The sequence below is a fragment of the Panulirus ornatus genome, chromosome 2 (genome assembly GCF_036320965.1).
Source record: "Panulirus ornatus isolate Po-2019 chromosome 2, ASM3632096v1, whole genome shotgun sequence".
Lineage (NCBI taxonomy): Eukaryota > Metazoa > Arthropoda > Malacostraca > Decapoda > Palinuridae > Panulirus > Panulirus ornatus.
The window spans coordinates 85812034-85829130 of record NC_092225.1 but is presented as its reverse complement, the minus strand read 5'-3'; the positions used below and the strand labels follow the sequence as shown (position 1 = coordinate 85829130).

At 39.8% G+C, this 17097-nt stretch overlaps 1 protein-coding gene across 1 annotated transcript in view; it reads right to left on the bottom strand.

The window, feature by feature from the left end:
* The window catches only part of LOC139757899 (E3 ubiquitin-protein ligase TRAIP-like), a 46125-nt gene extending 33323 nt beyond the window's left edge, over positions 1-12802 (bottom strand). Inside the window, exons 1-4 of the mRNA XM_071678836.1 lie at positions 12557-12802; positions 10162-10299; positions 5574-5706; positions 32-114 (exon numbers count right to left, since the gene is read on the bottom strand). Coding sequence (XP_071534937.1) covers positions 32-114; positions 5574-5706; positions 10162-10274 — 329 coding nt within the window. The 5' untranslated portion in view covers positions 10275-10299; positions 12557-12802. The remainder of the gene's footprint in view (positions 1-31; positions 115-5573; positions 5707-10161; positions 10300-12556) is intronic.
* Positions 12803-17097: the final 4295 nt, after the last annotated feature.

Genomic DNA, 17097 nt, shown 5'->3' with positions numbered 1-17097 from the left:
TAATATTCATACCACACTTACAAATACTTACTTGAGAGCTCTGTTCTGCTTTGTCAGTGTTGCAGTGCTTTCCTTCAAAGTTCTTATTTCCTGTTCTTTAAGTCTAATCTGAAACTGCATAACAAAATAATTAGATATGCCCAAATCATAATTTAAACTTACATATCATTTATATATAGATGAGGATGTTGGGTATTTGGAAACGAAATGTCTGGAGATACTATATGGTGTAAGTTGGTTTGATCAAGTAAGTGATAAAAGAGTAAGAGAAATGTGTGGTAATAAGAAGAGTGGCTGAGAAAGCTGAATAGGGTGTGCTGAAATAGTTTGGACATATAGAGTGAAGAGTGAGGAGTGGTAGAAAAAGGATATATCAGAAAGAGGTGGAGGGGAAAAAGAAAAGAGGGAGACCAAACTGGAGATAGAAGGATGAAATTAAAAATATTTTAAGTGCTTGGAGCCTAAACATGCAGGAGGGAGAAAAGCATGCATGGAAAAGGGTGAATTGATACAGTGTGGTATGCAGGGAAAGTTGTGCTATCAATGGACTAAACCAAGGCATGTGAAGCAGCTGGTGGAACCATGAAAAAGTCTGTAGGTCCTAGTTGTGGTCAGGAGGCTGTGGATTTGGTCCATTGCATATGACAGCCAGAGAATAAATGTGAGCAAATTCACCCTTTCTACATCTGTTCCTGACACTACTAATATGGGGAGCAGTGGACAAGTATAAAGCCTACTAATGTAACACCCATTCTCAGAAAAGTAAAAAATCACTGTCCGGAAATTATCATCCAATTAGCTTAATGTCTGTGGTTGGTAAATTTATGGAAACCATCACTTAGGATAAGAAAGTAGACCATTTAGAGGACCACCACCCAGTGAACGACTATCAGCATAGTTTTTGATGAAATCATTAATGTATGACAAATCTACTTGATTTCTTTAGATATAATCGACATATATGATGAAAGAAAAGTTACTGATACTATCAATTTAATTTTCAAAAAGCATCCAATAAAGTTCCACATTAAAGGTCTCTTTCTTATATATACCAACCAATCAACAACACTGTCATCAAGTTTCTTAATAATGCTGGATTTCATCTACTGCAAGACTTTCACTACCTCTTCTCTCTTCACCAAATCACTCTCCAAGACACTGTCACTTCGCATACCCACCCAAACAAAACACCCAGCATTTACCACTCTATCATCAAACACATTTAACAATCCTTATAAAATGCTCACTCCATCTCCTCCTCAATTCATTACCTATTATCAGTTCCTCTTTTGCCCCATTCATCAATGTTCCCATATGTTATCTTTCACACATTATTTACCTCCCTCTAAATCTTCTTAATGCCCCTAAAGTTTACTGACACTCGCTCACACTAGCCCTCATTTGCCTTCTTTTTCAATCCCTGCACCTTCCTCTTGACCTGTCATTTTCTCTTATACATCTCCAAATTATTTGCACACATTCCCTGTAAGTATTACCCAAATGCTTCGCATTTCTCTTTCATTAGCAATTTCACTTCTCCATCCCACCCCGCACTACCCTTTCCAATCTAACCACTTCCTGCCTTTTGCATGCAACATGCCATCACTGTTTCCCTAAATACCTCACATTACTCAACCACTCCCCTTGCTTCATTTACTCTCACCTTTTGCCATTCTACATTCAATCTCTCCATGTATTTCTTCACACAAGTCTTTTCCAAGCTCACTTATTCTCACTATTCTGTTCTCCCGACAGTTTCCTCTTGTTTTTGAAAACCTCTACAAATTTTTACCCTAGCCTCCACAATATAGTGAAGAGATATCACACCAGCTGCCCCTTTCAGCTGATCTATATCCAAAAGTCTCCCTTTTACATGCCTTCCAATTACTATGTAATCCAATAATACCTGCTGACCATCTCTCCTACTCACATGCATATACCTTGTGTATATCCCTCTTTTTAAACCAGGTATTCCCAATCACAAGTCCTTTTTCAGCACACAAGTTTACAAGCTGTTCACCAATTCCCTTCATAATGCTAAATATCTCATGTGCCCCTATTATATCCTCAACTGCCACATTAATTTCTTTTGCATTTAAATCACCCATCGCAAATAATTGGTCTCTTACATCAAAATTGCTGACACACTCAGCTTCTCCCAAAACACTTGTCTCCCATGATCTTTCTTCTCATGGCCAATTATATAAGCACCAGTAATCACTCATCTCTTGCCATCCACTTTCAGTTTTACCCACATCAATCTAAAATTTACTTCCTTACGCTCTATCACACACTACCACAACTCCTGTTTCAGGAACAGCGCTACTCTATCCTTAGCTCTTGTCCTTTCACCAACCTCAGACTTCACTCCTACGATATTTCCAAACAATTCTTCCCCTTTACCCTTGAGCTTTGTTTCATTCAGAGCCAAGACATCCAGCTTTCTCTCCTGAAGCATACTACCTATCTCTCCTCTATTCTCATCTTGGTTACATCCATGCACATTTAGACATCCCAGCCTGAGCCTTCTTGGAGGAAGAGCCCTTCCTGCCTGGCTCCTTCTCCTGTTCCCTAATTTAGAAACTGAGATACAAGAAGGGTGGGTGGTTTCCAGCCCCATGCTGCGGCCACCTTTGGTCATCTTCTACAGCACGCAGGGATATGGAAGTAGAATTCTTTCTCCCCTACCCCAGAGATAAATAATATAATATACATGTACCCTGGCCAAACCCAGGTCCCTATTTTATCATCCAACCCCTAGGGGTAGATGAACAGCTCGGTTGACTGTGGACCGGCTAACACAACCAGTATTCAAACCCACGTGCAATACAATCAGGAATGCTAACCGCTACAGCACTACAAAGGCATAGAAAAACATAGAAGACAAAACAGCATCACAAACAAATTTATATCATAAACTTAATTACAATGGCAGTAGCTCCTACCTAAACAGAATTCCTTTGTAACAATGAAGCTGTTATTATATTTATCATTTGGTGTACAGAGAACTAATGAACAATCATCAATGAAAAATAAAAAAGTAAGACCTAAAACAGTATCACATATCTAAAAATATCGTAAACATTTCATATTGACAGGTCTTACCTCGACATAAGGCACCTGATACTCATGAAGCTGTTACAGTATTTACTGTTTTGTGTATATGGTATTATAGAGCATTCATTTATGAAAAAATGTATTTTAAAACCAAATACAGCACTACAAGTGAATGTGTTGAGAGGGACAGCTACTGGGAGATCTGGTAGAATGATATGGGTGAGAAGAGGATGGTGAAAACAACTGACTTTGGAAAAGACTTGTCTGAAGAATACCACGAGAAATTGAGTGTAGAATGGAAAAAGGTGAAAGTAAACAAAGCTAAGGGAGTGTGCATGAGAGATGTGTGGTATGCAGTGGGGAGGTGGGCATGTGAGAGAGGGTAATGAGTGATGGGATGATGAAGCAGAGTTGCTGGTGAAAGAGAAAAGAGAGGTGTATGGACAGTACTTGCAGGGAAGGAGTGTAAATTATTGGGAGATGTACAGAGAAAGTGGCAGGAAATCATGAGGAAGTTGTAGAGGTTGAAAAAGAAGGCAAAAGAAAGCTAGGGTGAGAGTATTTCAGCAAACTTCAGGGAGAATAAGATGTTTTGGTAGGAGGTAAGTGGTAGGCAGCCACTGACCAGGGAGATATATTACCAATACAACCCACATGGGTATTGGAAGGATTAGTGACTGCTGCATAGTAAGCCAGCACTTCAGTTGTTGTCAAGTTGCTCTCCTGTGATCCAGGTAGCTGTCTTTCCTTTCTGCCTCACCCACACATGGACTGCTGGCATTCTGTCCACAATACATACAATCTCTCACTGTTACTCATAAGATTTGATAACACTTAACTCACACAGCTCATTCTTCATAACACTAGATTTCTGTGGTAAGCACTTCATGCAAGCCCTGCCTTTTGGCAAAATGGTAGGAGCAATAGATATAAGTCATTGGTAGAAACATTAGACAGAAGCATTAAATAGAAACATTAAGTAGAAGTAGTATGTAGGAACATTAAGTGTAAGCATTAAGAACATTAGATAGGAACACAGGAAGACACATAAGGTAGCAATAATCAGAAGGAACATTAAGTAGAAGCCCCTGAAAACACTGCGCTAGAGTTGCCCTCTGCCAGTGACCTGTTAAGGGTGAGGCACTAAAAGCTATGAGTAGCAGTGGAATTCACCAGCTATGGAAACTTTTGATGAGCTATGGAGAATTTTGCTGTGACCACCCCTTTGAGGAAGTTTCCAAACAGAATGCATATCAGAGATACAGATAGATAGATAAACAGAAGGAGGTTGACAGCATGAGAAAAAGAGAACAAATGAACTTTAAAGGAAAAGTGAATATGTTTGATAGGCTTACAAATATAAGACAATTGGGTTGGGGTGACATACAAAGTGAGAGTCACAGAAAGTGGTTTGGTGAAAAGAAAAAAGGTAATGAAAGCCTTGCATACAATGAAATATGGCATGGAAGCTGGAGTGGATGGTGTAACAATATTCAGAGAATATCGTAAGCTTTACATAAATAGAGGATGTTATTATTTGTGTTACTGGAAATTACTTTTATGGTATTTAAATGTTAGGTAAAGGAGTATACCTATTATGTTGATGCTATTTTGGTTCATAAACCCTTTGGAGACATCAGACAAGAACAATGATGACAGAGACAACTGGGTGCCCAAAGTTAATAGGTACAGAGAGTGTAACTCTCAAAAGTTGGTTAGACACACACAACATTCCTTCATTGTTTTTTCTTATTTGTGGTCCTTCCTGGTCAAGGTGGCTGGCTTCCTGAGCATTGCAGGAGCCCCACAGAAGAGGATCCTGGGGCAAGAAGGTAAAGTAAGATACCAAATTCCTAAGTGCAATGGTTAAGATTCATAACAGCACATTTTTATTCAACTAATCCAAATTGCATGCCCCTCAGTCACCACATGGTAAATGACCTGTAACCTGATGCAACTTGAACTTACATATGTTGTGCTGGACTTTTTCAAGAAATTTTTATCATAAGACCCAAAATTCCAGCTAGTATTACTGCTCAGGAAATACCTCCCAAAATTATGAAGAGTTTCACACTAGAAGAAGAGTCAGCAATGATGTTAAAGTCGGAGCATGGGTAGCTTCCTACCAGAATAGCTCAAAGCTCAGTCGTGAGAGTCTAGCATTTGCACCATATGGAAAAATGATGACATGATTAAGGAAGCCATTGCTAAAGCTACACCACTTACAGCAAAGTCTGTCCTATGTGCAAAATTCAGTTTTACAAAAGATTTATTAAATATGAGGGAATGGTGCACATAAACTATTATGAAGGATTGAAAGAACAAGCAAGATAGATATAAAGTGCTACTCACTCACCCTGCCTTAAGTACAATCTCACTGCTAGTATCAAAAGCAGTAAGATACTTTCACACAATTGTTACATACATGGCTATAATAATTATCATGTTAAACTGAGAAACTATGAGGTGTCCTCTTACAACTGCTACAGTATATCAAAATAAAGCATTTTGTTTACCTTAAGATTGTCAATTTGTTGCTGTAGAGTGTCTGGGTCTAACTGTGTAGCATCTGCACCACTAGTGTCAAAATAAAGCTTCACAAGACTCTTTTCTGTAGCTTTCTGTCGACACTGAGGACATGATTTGGACCTTTGAATAAAAATGTAAAGTTTCAAACACTAGCAAACATATAAACCTATGCTCCAAACAATAAATGCACAGTAATACATTGTCAAATGATTTGCCATAAAAGTAGAAATAACTCAATAAATATTACACTCCTAACCAAACAATACATCCGTTAAATGAAAATCTGTTATATGAGGTTGCTTTAAAATGTCTCTCTGCATACCACATCACTCCAATTCATTCAGTCCTGCATGCTCAGGCCCTAACCACTCAAAATACTTTTCACTCCATCCCTTTGTCTCCCAATTTGGGCTCCATGTTCTCCTTGTACTCTCCACTCCTGACACGTCTTCTTTGTCAACCTTTCCTCACTCATTCTTTCCATATGTACAAACCATTTCAACACACCTTCTTCTGCTCTCTCTATCACAGCTACCAGTGCTATATCATCAGCAAACAACAACTGACTTCCCAGGCCCGTTCATCCCCCACAGACTGCATACTCGCCCCTCTCTCCAAGACTTTCATTAACATTCCCTCATCAACCTTATCCATAAACAAATTAAACAACAATGGAAACATCACACACCCCTGCCAAAGACCACCCTTTGCTTAGAACCACTAACTCTTCTCTCTTCCTACTTGTACACATGTTTTACACCCTTGAATAAAGCTTCTCACTGTGTCTAGCAGCTTACCTCCCACACCATATATTCTTAAGACCTTCAAAAAAACATATTTATCAACCCTATCATATGCCTTCTCCAGATCCATAAATGTCACATACAAATCCATCTGTTTTTCTAAATATTTTCACCCATTCTTTAAAGCAAACACCTGATCCATATATTCTTTAAAGCAAACACCTGATCCACACATTCTCTACCATTTCTGAAACCACACTGCTCCTCCCTAATTTGATGCTCTGTACATGCCTTCACCCCCTCAATCAATACCCTCCCATACAATTTTCCAGGAATAAACAAACGTATGTGACTGTAGTTTGAACATGCCTTTATCCATTTGCCTTTGCACAATGGCACTATGAATGCATCCCGCCAATTCTCAGGAGCTTCACTATGATCCATACATACAATGAATATCCTTACCAACCAATCAACAACACAGTCACCCCCTTTCTTAATAAATTCAACTGCAATACAAGCCAAACCCATGCTGCCTTGCCAGATTCCATCTTCTGCAAGGCTTTCACTTCCTCCTCTCTCTTAACCAAACTTTTCTCCCTGATCCTATCACTTTGCACATCAACCCAACCAAAACACTTTACATCTGCCACTTTGTCATCAAACACATTCAACAAACCTTTACAATACATAATCATCTCCTCACTTCATCACTACCTATCATCACTTCCCCCTTGCCCCCTTCCTTGATGTTCCTATTTGTTCTCTTGTCTTTTGCATGTTTGTTACCTCCTTCCAAAACATCTTTTTATTCTCCCTAAAGTTTAATGATTACTCCAACCCTCATTTGCCTTTTTTTTCAACCCTAGTATCTTCCTCTTGACCTCCTGCCACTTTCTTCAAACATGTTTGCCATTTCCCGCATGAGCGAGTTAGTGTCAAGAACAGATGCCAGAGCCTTAGGGGGAAAAATTCTCACCAAGCTCCTTGCTCTATTCTTTCTTTTGCAAAGTTATATGGGAAGGAAGGATTTCCAGCCATCTATTGCCGCCCATCTTAGTCACAATCTACAGCATGCAGGGAATATGTTGGCAATTTTCTTTCTCCCCTATCCCTAGGGAAGGGAGAGAGTTATCTCAGAGAACAAAAATGGGTATGTTTGAAGGAATAATAGTTCCAACATTATATAGATGCAAGGCAGGGGCTACAGATAGGATTGTACAGAGGAGGGTGGATGTGTTCCTAAATAAAATGTTTGAGGACAATATGTGGCATGAGGTGGTTTGATCGAGTGCATAATGAAAGGGTAAGAGGGATGTGTGGAAATAAAAAAAGTGGGGTTGAGAGAGTAAGGAAAGATTGACAAAGAGGATATATGTGTCACAGGTGGAGGGAACAAGAAGCAGGAGACCAAAGTGGAGGTGGAAGAATGGAGTGAAAAAGATTTTGAGCAATCAGAGCCCGAACATACAGGAGGGTGAGAGGCGTGCAAGGAACCGAGTGACTTGGAATGATGTGGTATACCAGGATCAATGTGCTGTCAGTGGACTGAACCAGGGCATGTGAAATGTCCGGGATAAACCATGGAAAGGTCTGTGCAGCCTGGATGTGGACAGGGAGCTGTGGTTTCTGTGCATTACACATGACAGGTAGAGACTGAGTGGGAATGAATGTGGCCTTTTTTGTCTGTTTTCCTAGTGCTAACTCGCTGAACCAGGAGGTAGCGATGCTGTTTCCTGTGGGGCAGGGTAGTGCCAGGAATGGATGAATGCAAGTATGAATATGTACATGTGTGTATATGCATATGTCTGTTTTTTTTTTTTTTTTGCTTTGTCGCTGTCTCCCGCGTTTGCGAGGTAGCGCAAGGAAACAGACGAAAGAAATGGCCCAACCCCACCCCCCCATACACATGTATATATATACATACATCCACACACGCAAATATACATACCTACACAGCTTTCCATGGTTTACCCCAGACGCTTCACATGCCCTGATTCAATCCACTGACAGCACATCAACCCCGGTATACCACATCGATCCAATTCACTCTATTCCTTGCCCTCCTTTCACCCTCTTGCATGTTCAGGCCCCGATCACACAAAATCTTTTTCACTCCATCTTTCCACCTCCAATTTGGTCTCCCACTTCTCCTCGTTCCCTCCACCTCCAACACATATATCCTCTTGGTCAATCTTTCCTCACTCATTCTCTCCATGTGACCAAACCATTTCAAAACACCCTCTTCTGCTCTCTCAACCACGCTCTTTTTATTTCCACACATCTCTCTTACCCTTATGTTACTTACTCGATCAAACCACCTCACACCACACATTGTCCTCAAACATCTCATTTCCAGCACATCCATCCTCCTGCGCACAACTCTATCCATAGCCCACGCCTCGCAACCATACAACATTGTTGGAACCACTATTCCTTCAAACATACCCATTTTTGCTTTCCGAGATAATGTTCTCGACTTCCACACATTCTTCAAGGCTCCCAGGATTTTCGCCCCCTCCCCCACCCTATGATCCATTTCCGCTTCCATGGTTCCATCCACTGCCAGATCCACTCCCAGATATCTAAAACACTTTACTTCCTCCAGTTTTTCTCCATTCAAACTTACCTCCCAATTGACTTGACCCTCAACCCTACTGTACCTAATTACCTTGCTCTTATTCACATTTACTCTTAACTTTCTTCTTTCACACACTTTACCAAACTCAGTCACCAGCTTCTGCAGTTTCTCACACGAATCAGCCACCAGCGCTGTATCATCAGCGAACAACAACTGACTCACTTCCCAAGCTCTCTCATCCACAACAGACTTCATACTTGCCCCTCTTTCCAAAACTCTTGCATTCACCTCCCTAACAACCCCATCCATAAACAAATTAAACAACCATGGAGACATCACACACCCCTGCCGCAAACCTACATTCACTGAGAACCAATCACTTTCCTCTCTTCCTACACGTACACATGCCTTACATCCTCGATAAAAACTTTTCACTGCTTCTAACAACTTGCCTCCCACACCATATATTCTCAATACCTTCCACAGAGCATCTCTATCAACTCTATCATATGCCTTCTCCAGATCCATAAATGCTACATACAAATCCATTTGCTTTTCTAAGTATTTCTCACATACATTCTTCAAAGCAAACACCTGATCCACACATCCTCTACCACTTCTGAAACCACACTGTGTATGTGTATGTATATGTATATGACTATGTATTTATACATGCATTCATGGGCATTTTATGTATATATTCATATGAGTGGATGGATCATTCTTTGTCTGTTTCCTGGTGCTACCTTGCTGACGTATTCCCTGCATGTCAAAAAGACGACTAAAAGGGGAGGGAGTGAGAGGCTGGAAATCCTCCCCCTCCATTTTTTACTTTTTCAAAAATGGAACAGAGAAGAGGGCCAAATGAGGATATTCCATCCAGGGCTTGGTCCCGTTCTTAACGCTACCTTGCTAATGACATGCACAAGAAGACAAAGTCAACTGTAACGATGTGGTATACTGAGGCCTGGTTATGGGGATAGGGAGCTGTGGCTTCAGTGCATTACATATGACAGTTTGAGAATAGATGTAAGTGGATGTGGCCTTTCTTCATCTGTTCCTGGTGCTACCTTGCTAACACAAGAAATGGCAATTATGAAAATCTGTATGTATGTATAAACCATCTCACCAATATATTTTTTTGTATGTTAGCTGAGATGGCATGGGGAGCTGAGGCCCTAATCAAGGCCATCTCATTAATGCTAAATATACTCTCAATGATACAAAACCAAAAATAACAGTAATCTGAACCTTTCAATCCATTGGATGAGGCATAAAGAGTGAAACGTGTGGCCACAAGGAGTAGCTGAAATATCTGCAGATGAAATAAAAAGGTCCCCACAGATGACACATCCTGCTCGCATTCTTGTTTATTCAGTAGATGATCCCCTGGAAAAGAGATTTAATATCATTTTCACAACTATGGTTTTATAAAATATACTGTCTCAAAGGTGTTGAGCTGAGACTTAAAACAAATTTTACATGAATCATTGTACATATTTACCATAAATACATCAAAATATTCATAAACAATACCACTAGAATATGTAAACAAACAGTATTACTGTTCATCATGTTTATATGCTGCATTTCAACTGCCAATCTAACACTAACTTTACAATGAAAAGGATGAAGAAACTCATCAGTTATTGTACATGATCTGACAAGGGAAGATGATGGCAATGAATGCAGGTGTGATTACATTTGTGTAAAAAATGACATTTCATGAGGCAATTGTGTATACCTAAACCTCCTTTTTTTTTTTTTTCATTTTCTGCACTGTTGAAATTTCAATGCATTCACTATTATTTCAATCAGATGTGAACATGTTGTGTTAGATGAAAAGCAGCAAGGCTGCTGAAGTGGTTGCTACTGCAGATGAATTTCTAAAGAAAGAGTGACTGTGTTGTTGACTGGTTAGTTAAGATTTTCAACGTGTATGGACGATAATTTTGTACCTGAGGATTGATGTATTACATTGCATGTATAGTGCCACTGTATAAACGTAAAGGAGACAAAAATGAGTTTTTGAATTACAGAGGTATAAGTTTGTTGAGTTTACCAGTAAGTTGTACGGAAGACTGGTGAATGGGAGGGTGGTGGAGGGCAAAATGCAACAGACTGTGGTTTCAGGACTGGCAGAGGATGTGTGGATTATGTCTTTGCCCTGAAGAGTCTTTATGGATAATACTTAGGGCATTTAAGGATTCAGAGACAGCATATGGTAGGGTTGATAGCGATGCTTTGTGAAAGATGTTATGAATGTATGATGTGAAAGGAAAGCTAGTTTAAGTAGAAAAGAATTTTCATCAAGTGAGTGAGCATGTGTGTGGGTACAAAGGAGAGTGAGTGGTTCCATGTGAAGGTGGGTCTGTGCAGAGGTATGTGATGTCACCATGGCCCTTTAATTTGTGTATGGATGGGAAGGTGAGGGAGGTAAATGCAAGGGATTAAGAGGGAAGGGGAAGTATCCAGTCTGCAGTAGGTGAGGAGGTCTTGGAAGTTATAAGAATATCAGATGCAGCTTTCAGGTCAAGAAATATGCTGTACTTGTGCAGTCTGTCTGAACGTAGTCAAAATAAATAGCAACAATTTGTCTGTGGATTAAATGAACATAATCCTTTAAGCCAAACCTAGAAAGGTATTAAAAAATGAATATCACCTTCCAATCCATTGCAAAATGATATTGAAATAATCACAAAATGGGCTCATATTTCTAGCTACTGCATGCTGTCATGTAATACCTATCAGGAATGTTCTGTACAACAAATCCAATGACAGAGGTGATGAACATGAGGTCCCAGTTACTGAGTATAAGCCTGATGTTGCCCTTACCAGGGCCTGTGCCCTTGGAGAGGATAATATCCCTTAAAACACTAGACTTCCAAGACATGTATCCAGTCACCCAGTTGAAGCTGCACAAGTTATGTTACTGGTCAGTTATCTTCCACATTGACAAGCAGTCTTATTGTATCAATCCCAAAATACAGTTATACTGATGAATTTCATCCTACCTCTCCTGGGAGTTGCCTGTGCAAAAGTCTTGAGAGGATGTTCCCTCTAACATGAATGAATTCAAACAAAACAAAAAGTGGAAACAGCTATATCACATCTTTCATTAATGTTCTGTCTTATCTCTTTGTATCCCACACCAACCTCAGCATAACCTGATCCTACCTCATTTAACCCCATCACCCTAACCTCAACAGATCCCTAGCTTACCTTAGTATATCCTCATCGTAGCCATAACGTAAACCAAAGTTAGCACAAAGGAAAATTAAGTAGCGAAAATTAATTAATCAGTAGTGTTAAATTAGACCCATTTGTGATGCTGACCAGCCATCAAAATAACCAGTTATCAAATAGTACAAAATGCAAACAACAATTTTATAAGTCAGTTTAAATTAAAATGCCAAACCCCTAAACAACACTTTAACATTTTCCAGATCCATTTATCCCTTTAGTGTGAGATTTAATGACGCACAATGAATTTCCCACGACGACTTTTGTTCTGGACTGGTTCCACTGATACAACTACTGTTGGCCTATCATCATATCACGGAAAACCGTACCATTCTTCGTGAAAAATCAATTCAATGTGAAAGAAAAGCTCTCCAAAAGAAAAGAGGACAGTTGAAGTACTTACGCAAGACTAATGTCAAGTTAACACTGACATATAACTGTAAAGATCCTACAGAATTTCCAAAAGTACGAATGTGTAGTCTTCATTAAAAATGAGTGATCTGTCCTGACAAATTCCTAAAGTTTGACTTTGTAACTGTTGTTTCTTGTTATTCCCGAAATATAAAGTAAATAAAGTACATGTGAAGTTTGAAACACGAGTTATGAATACCGCGGCAACACATATGGTGAGACCGTGGCCGTGAGACTCGTTTTCCATGGACTGCACGACCGGCTGACGGCGGTATAACCGTTTATTCGACCGGCAGTTGGCTGAAGAACGTGACTACAGTCCCCTCTGATTACTATGTGATTACTACTATTTAGGTGATACGTACCCCGTCTTTTAGCCCTGTTTATATAATCCATGTTTATCCTCCTACACACGCACACAGCCTGACAAGGTGATGACATGCATATTTTGATTTTAACTGAAAATATGGGTAAATACATGCTCTTTGGGGGATTCAGGTGTGATTATCACATTTCCGATTAATTCTTGGAAGCGTTTTAATAAAAAAGTGGAATTATCACCTAGACTTTCTTACCAGCTGAGATATACCGTAATCATTCAAGGGAGTGGGGGTCACACGGAATCATTGTTAATCGCCCTCCTTGTACTATACTGTATTCAATTATCCCACACATTAACAATGATTACTATACATTTTTTAATATCTAACCTTGTTAATCCCTAAAAAAAGAAATAAACATATGCACGTTTATATAACTGTTTTATAATTTACACTTATGACCAATAAAACAACTGTCATTTTACCACCTTTCTAAAGCACTGACCTGTTTGAATTAATTAGATTTCCCATGGATGTGCTGGGAGGGGTGGCTGGTAGGATGTTTAGTGGAGACGAAGGTGAAGATTTGTAATTTTAGGAAAAGAGGAAATTATGTCAGAAGAGAGTGGTGAAAGTAAGTGAGCTTGGAAAAGAGACTTTTGTGAGAGTAAATGAAGCCAGTGTGAGTAGGTGAGGAATGAAAGGTATTTAGGGAAGTAGTGCTGTTATGTGCGAGAAGTACATATGTGTATGCAGAAGGCAGGGGATGGACATGTGAGGAAATGTAGTTTGGGATGACGAAATTGCTTAAGAAGAAGAGGTATATGTGCCGTTCTTACTGGAAATGAATGTAAATGACAGGGATATGTACAAGTGAAAGAGGCAGGAGGTCAAGAGGAGGGTGCAGAGGTTAAGAAGGGCAGATGAAAGTTGGGGTGATCGACAACAGGTAAACTTTAGGTGCGAGAAGTACATATGTGTATGCAGAAGGCAGGGGATGGACATGTGAGGAAATGTAGTTTGGGATGACGAAATTGCTTAAGAAGAAGAGGTATATGTGCCGTTCTTACTGGAAATGAATGTAAATGATAGGGATATGTACAAGTGAAAGAGGCAGGAGGTCAAGAGGAGGGTGCAGAGGTTAAGAAGGGCAGATGAAAGTTGGGGTGATCGACAACAGGTAGACTTTAGGGAGAATAAGATGTTTTGGAGGTATATGTGCCGTTCTTACTGAAAATGAATGTAAATGACAGGGATATGTACAAGTGAAAGAGGCAGGAGGTCAAGAGGAGGGTGCAGAGGTTAAGAAGGGCAGATGAAAGTTGGGGTGATCGACAACAGGTAAACTTTAGGGAGAATAAGATGTTTTGGAAGGAGGAAAATAAAAGAACAAATGGGCAAATACGTGCTGGGGAAAAATGGGGAAGTAATAGGCAGTGATGAGGTGAGTATTTTGAAAGTTGTTGAATGTGTTTGATGATAAGCCGAGGATTAATGGAATGCAAATATAGTGCCACTGTATTAAGGCAAGGAAGACGAGACTGTGTGTTCGAACTACAAATGTATAAGTCTGCTGTGTGAACCTGGTAAGTTGTATGGGAGGGTGGTGACTGAGATGGTGAATGCATGTAAAAAGCAACAGACCTGAGAGGAATAATGTGGTTTCAGGAGTGGTAAAGTATTTGTGGATCAGGTGTTTGCTTTCAATAATGTGTGTGAGAAGAATTACAGAAACAAAATCATTTGTATTTGGCATCTACGGATCTGGAGAAAATAAAATGATAGGGTTGGTATAAATGCCTAGTTGAATCCTTGCGAACATATGGTGTAGGAGGAAAGCTACCAGAAGAAATTCATTTTTATCAAGTGTATAAGGCGTATGTACGAATAGGTGGAGAGGAGAATAGGTGATTTCAGGTGAAGGTGGGTATATGACAGGGGTGTGTGATGTCACCATGGTTGTTTAATTTGTTTATGAGTGGAACGATGAGGGAGGTAAATGCAAGGGCCTGGGAGAGAGGGGTGAGTATGCAGTCTGTATGGGGTGAGGGGGACCTGGTAAGTGAGTCATTTGTTGTTAACTGATGGCAGATTCGAGTGAGAAACTACAGAAGTTTGTGTCTGCATTTGGGAGATTGTGTGAAAGGAGGAAGTTGAGGGTAAATGTGAATAAACGAGAGGTTATGAGGCTTATCGGGGCAGAAGAACAAATTAGTTGGGGTGTGCCTGAATGGTGAAAATTTGAAGGAAGTGGAGTGTTTTAGGTACCTGGGAGTGGATTTGGCAGGGAGTGGAACAATGAAAGCGAAAGTGAGTCACAGGGTGGGGGAAGGGGCGAAAGTTCTGGGAGCATAGAGGAAATATGAAAGAGTTATCTGGGAGGGCGAGATTAGGTATGTTTGAAGATACAATAATCTAAACGATGTTGTATGGATGCGGGGCATTGGTTATCGTGAGAATGCACTTTAGAGAACTGGAGAGGGTGTGCTGACTGGCTTGGACATGTGGAGAGTGAGTGAAAAGAGAGTGGTAAAAGATATATGTACGAGATCTGGAAAGGACAGGAAGAAGAGGGAAGACCAAACTGGAGATTGAAGGATGGAATGCAAAAAAAAAAAAAAAAAAAAAAAAGAGCGGTTGGGGCCTGAGCATGCAGGAAGGTGAAATGAGTGCATGGGTTAGAGTGTACTAGAGCAATGTGGTATACAGGGGGCGACGTGCTGTCAGTGGACTGAACCAAGGCATAGGAAGCATCCGAGGAAAACCACGGAAAGGTCAGTGGAGTTTGGTTGTAAATAGGGGGCTGTAGTTTCGGTGTACACCATTACTTGTTACAATCTACCAATATAGTGATTTCATGCTGTAACAATGGGAAGTGGATACAATGATATTGGTTAAAAAGTAGGATAGGATCAGCTCCGTAGTCTGTCTTATGAGCAATGTACAAACTCTTAAATGCCATGTGTGTTGATAAGACGTAAAAAGACTCAATCTTGGAGGAAATATGAACATGAACTCAGAACTGTGAAAGAACATATTGTTTAAACTGTTAAGTAATGGAATGGTCAAGACAGTTTTTGCATCATATGAAGATTTTGCACCAAGGGTATGTTAGTGGCTTTTTTTTTTATTTATCGTTATTTATCTATTAATTCAAGTAATTCCGTAGACGGATAAAAGAAAACGGTAGTAGTATACGCTCCCACTGAGGATTTGTTATTCATCCCTTAGTAAGTTGAGACCTACATCACTTGCTTCTTGTTTGCTTTACAGTTTTTATACGAAGTTCTTTAACTTTGTGAGATTAATTTTTTTCACTTTTAATTTGTGGTGGTATCCGTTGCTAGCCAGTGGTATTCGGAGTTTAGGGAGACAGCTTCTTTTTTGTATGTTTTACTGCTTACCCAATTCAAATGTATATTGATCTAGGGGTTCTATAAGATTTAGACTCATATCACATGGAGTATCAGAGTATGACTATGCTAATACACGAACAAGACACTTGCCGAGCATAGTTCCTGAGCACGCACATTATGCCGTGAGTGCCGGTCTTCGAAAATTGTCACCGACCGTGAGGCACGGCTAATAAAGTGACGCAAAGACTTTTATTTGAAAATACTGTAATGTGCATTTAACAAAACAAACATCCGTATACACTGATCGTAGAAAAGTAGATTTGGTGATATTATTCATTAATATCATAAAAACTCCAGGACCCTTTTCACGTAAGATATCCCGGCAGCTTAAGTGATATACTATACTATGTCTAAAACAGGGAAATAATGGATTTTATTGGAATGAAAGTTCCTTGACGAGAGAGTACTCCCTTTTCAACACATGATGATACAACTACACCGAAGTTGATTTCTAAGTAGGTGTAACCACAGACAGGCGGAGTCTGGTACCACTAATTTCATTATATATATATATAATGTGTGTGAAAGAAGAAAGTTAAGAGTAAATGTGAATAAGAGCAAGGTTATTAGGTACAGTAGGGTTGAGGGTCAAGTCAATTGGGAGGTGAGTTTGAATGGAGAAAAACTGGAGGAAGTAAAGTGTTTTAGATATCTGGGAGTGGATCTAGCAGCGGATGGAACCATGGAAGCGGAAGTGGATCATAGGATGGGGGAGGGGGCGAAAATTCTGGGAGCCTTGAAGAATGTGTGGAAGTCGAGAACATTATCTCGGAAAGCAAAAATGGGTATGTTTGAAG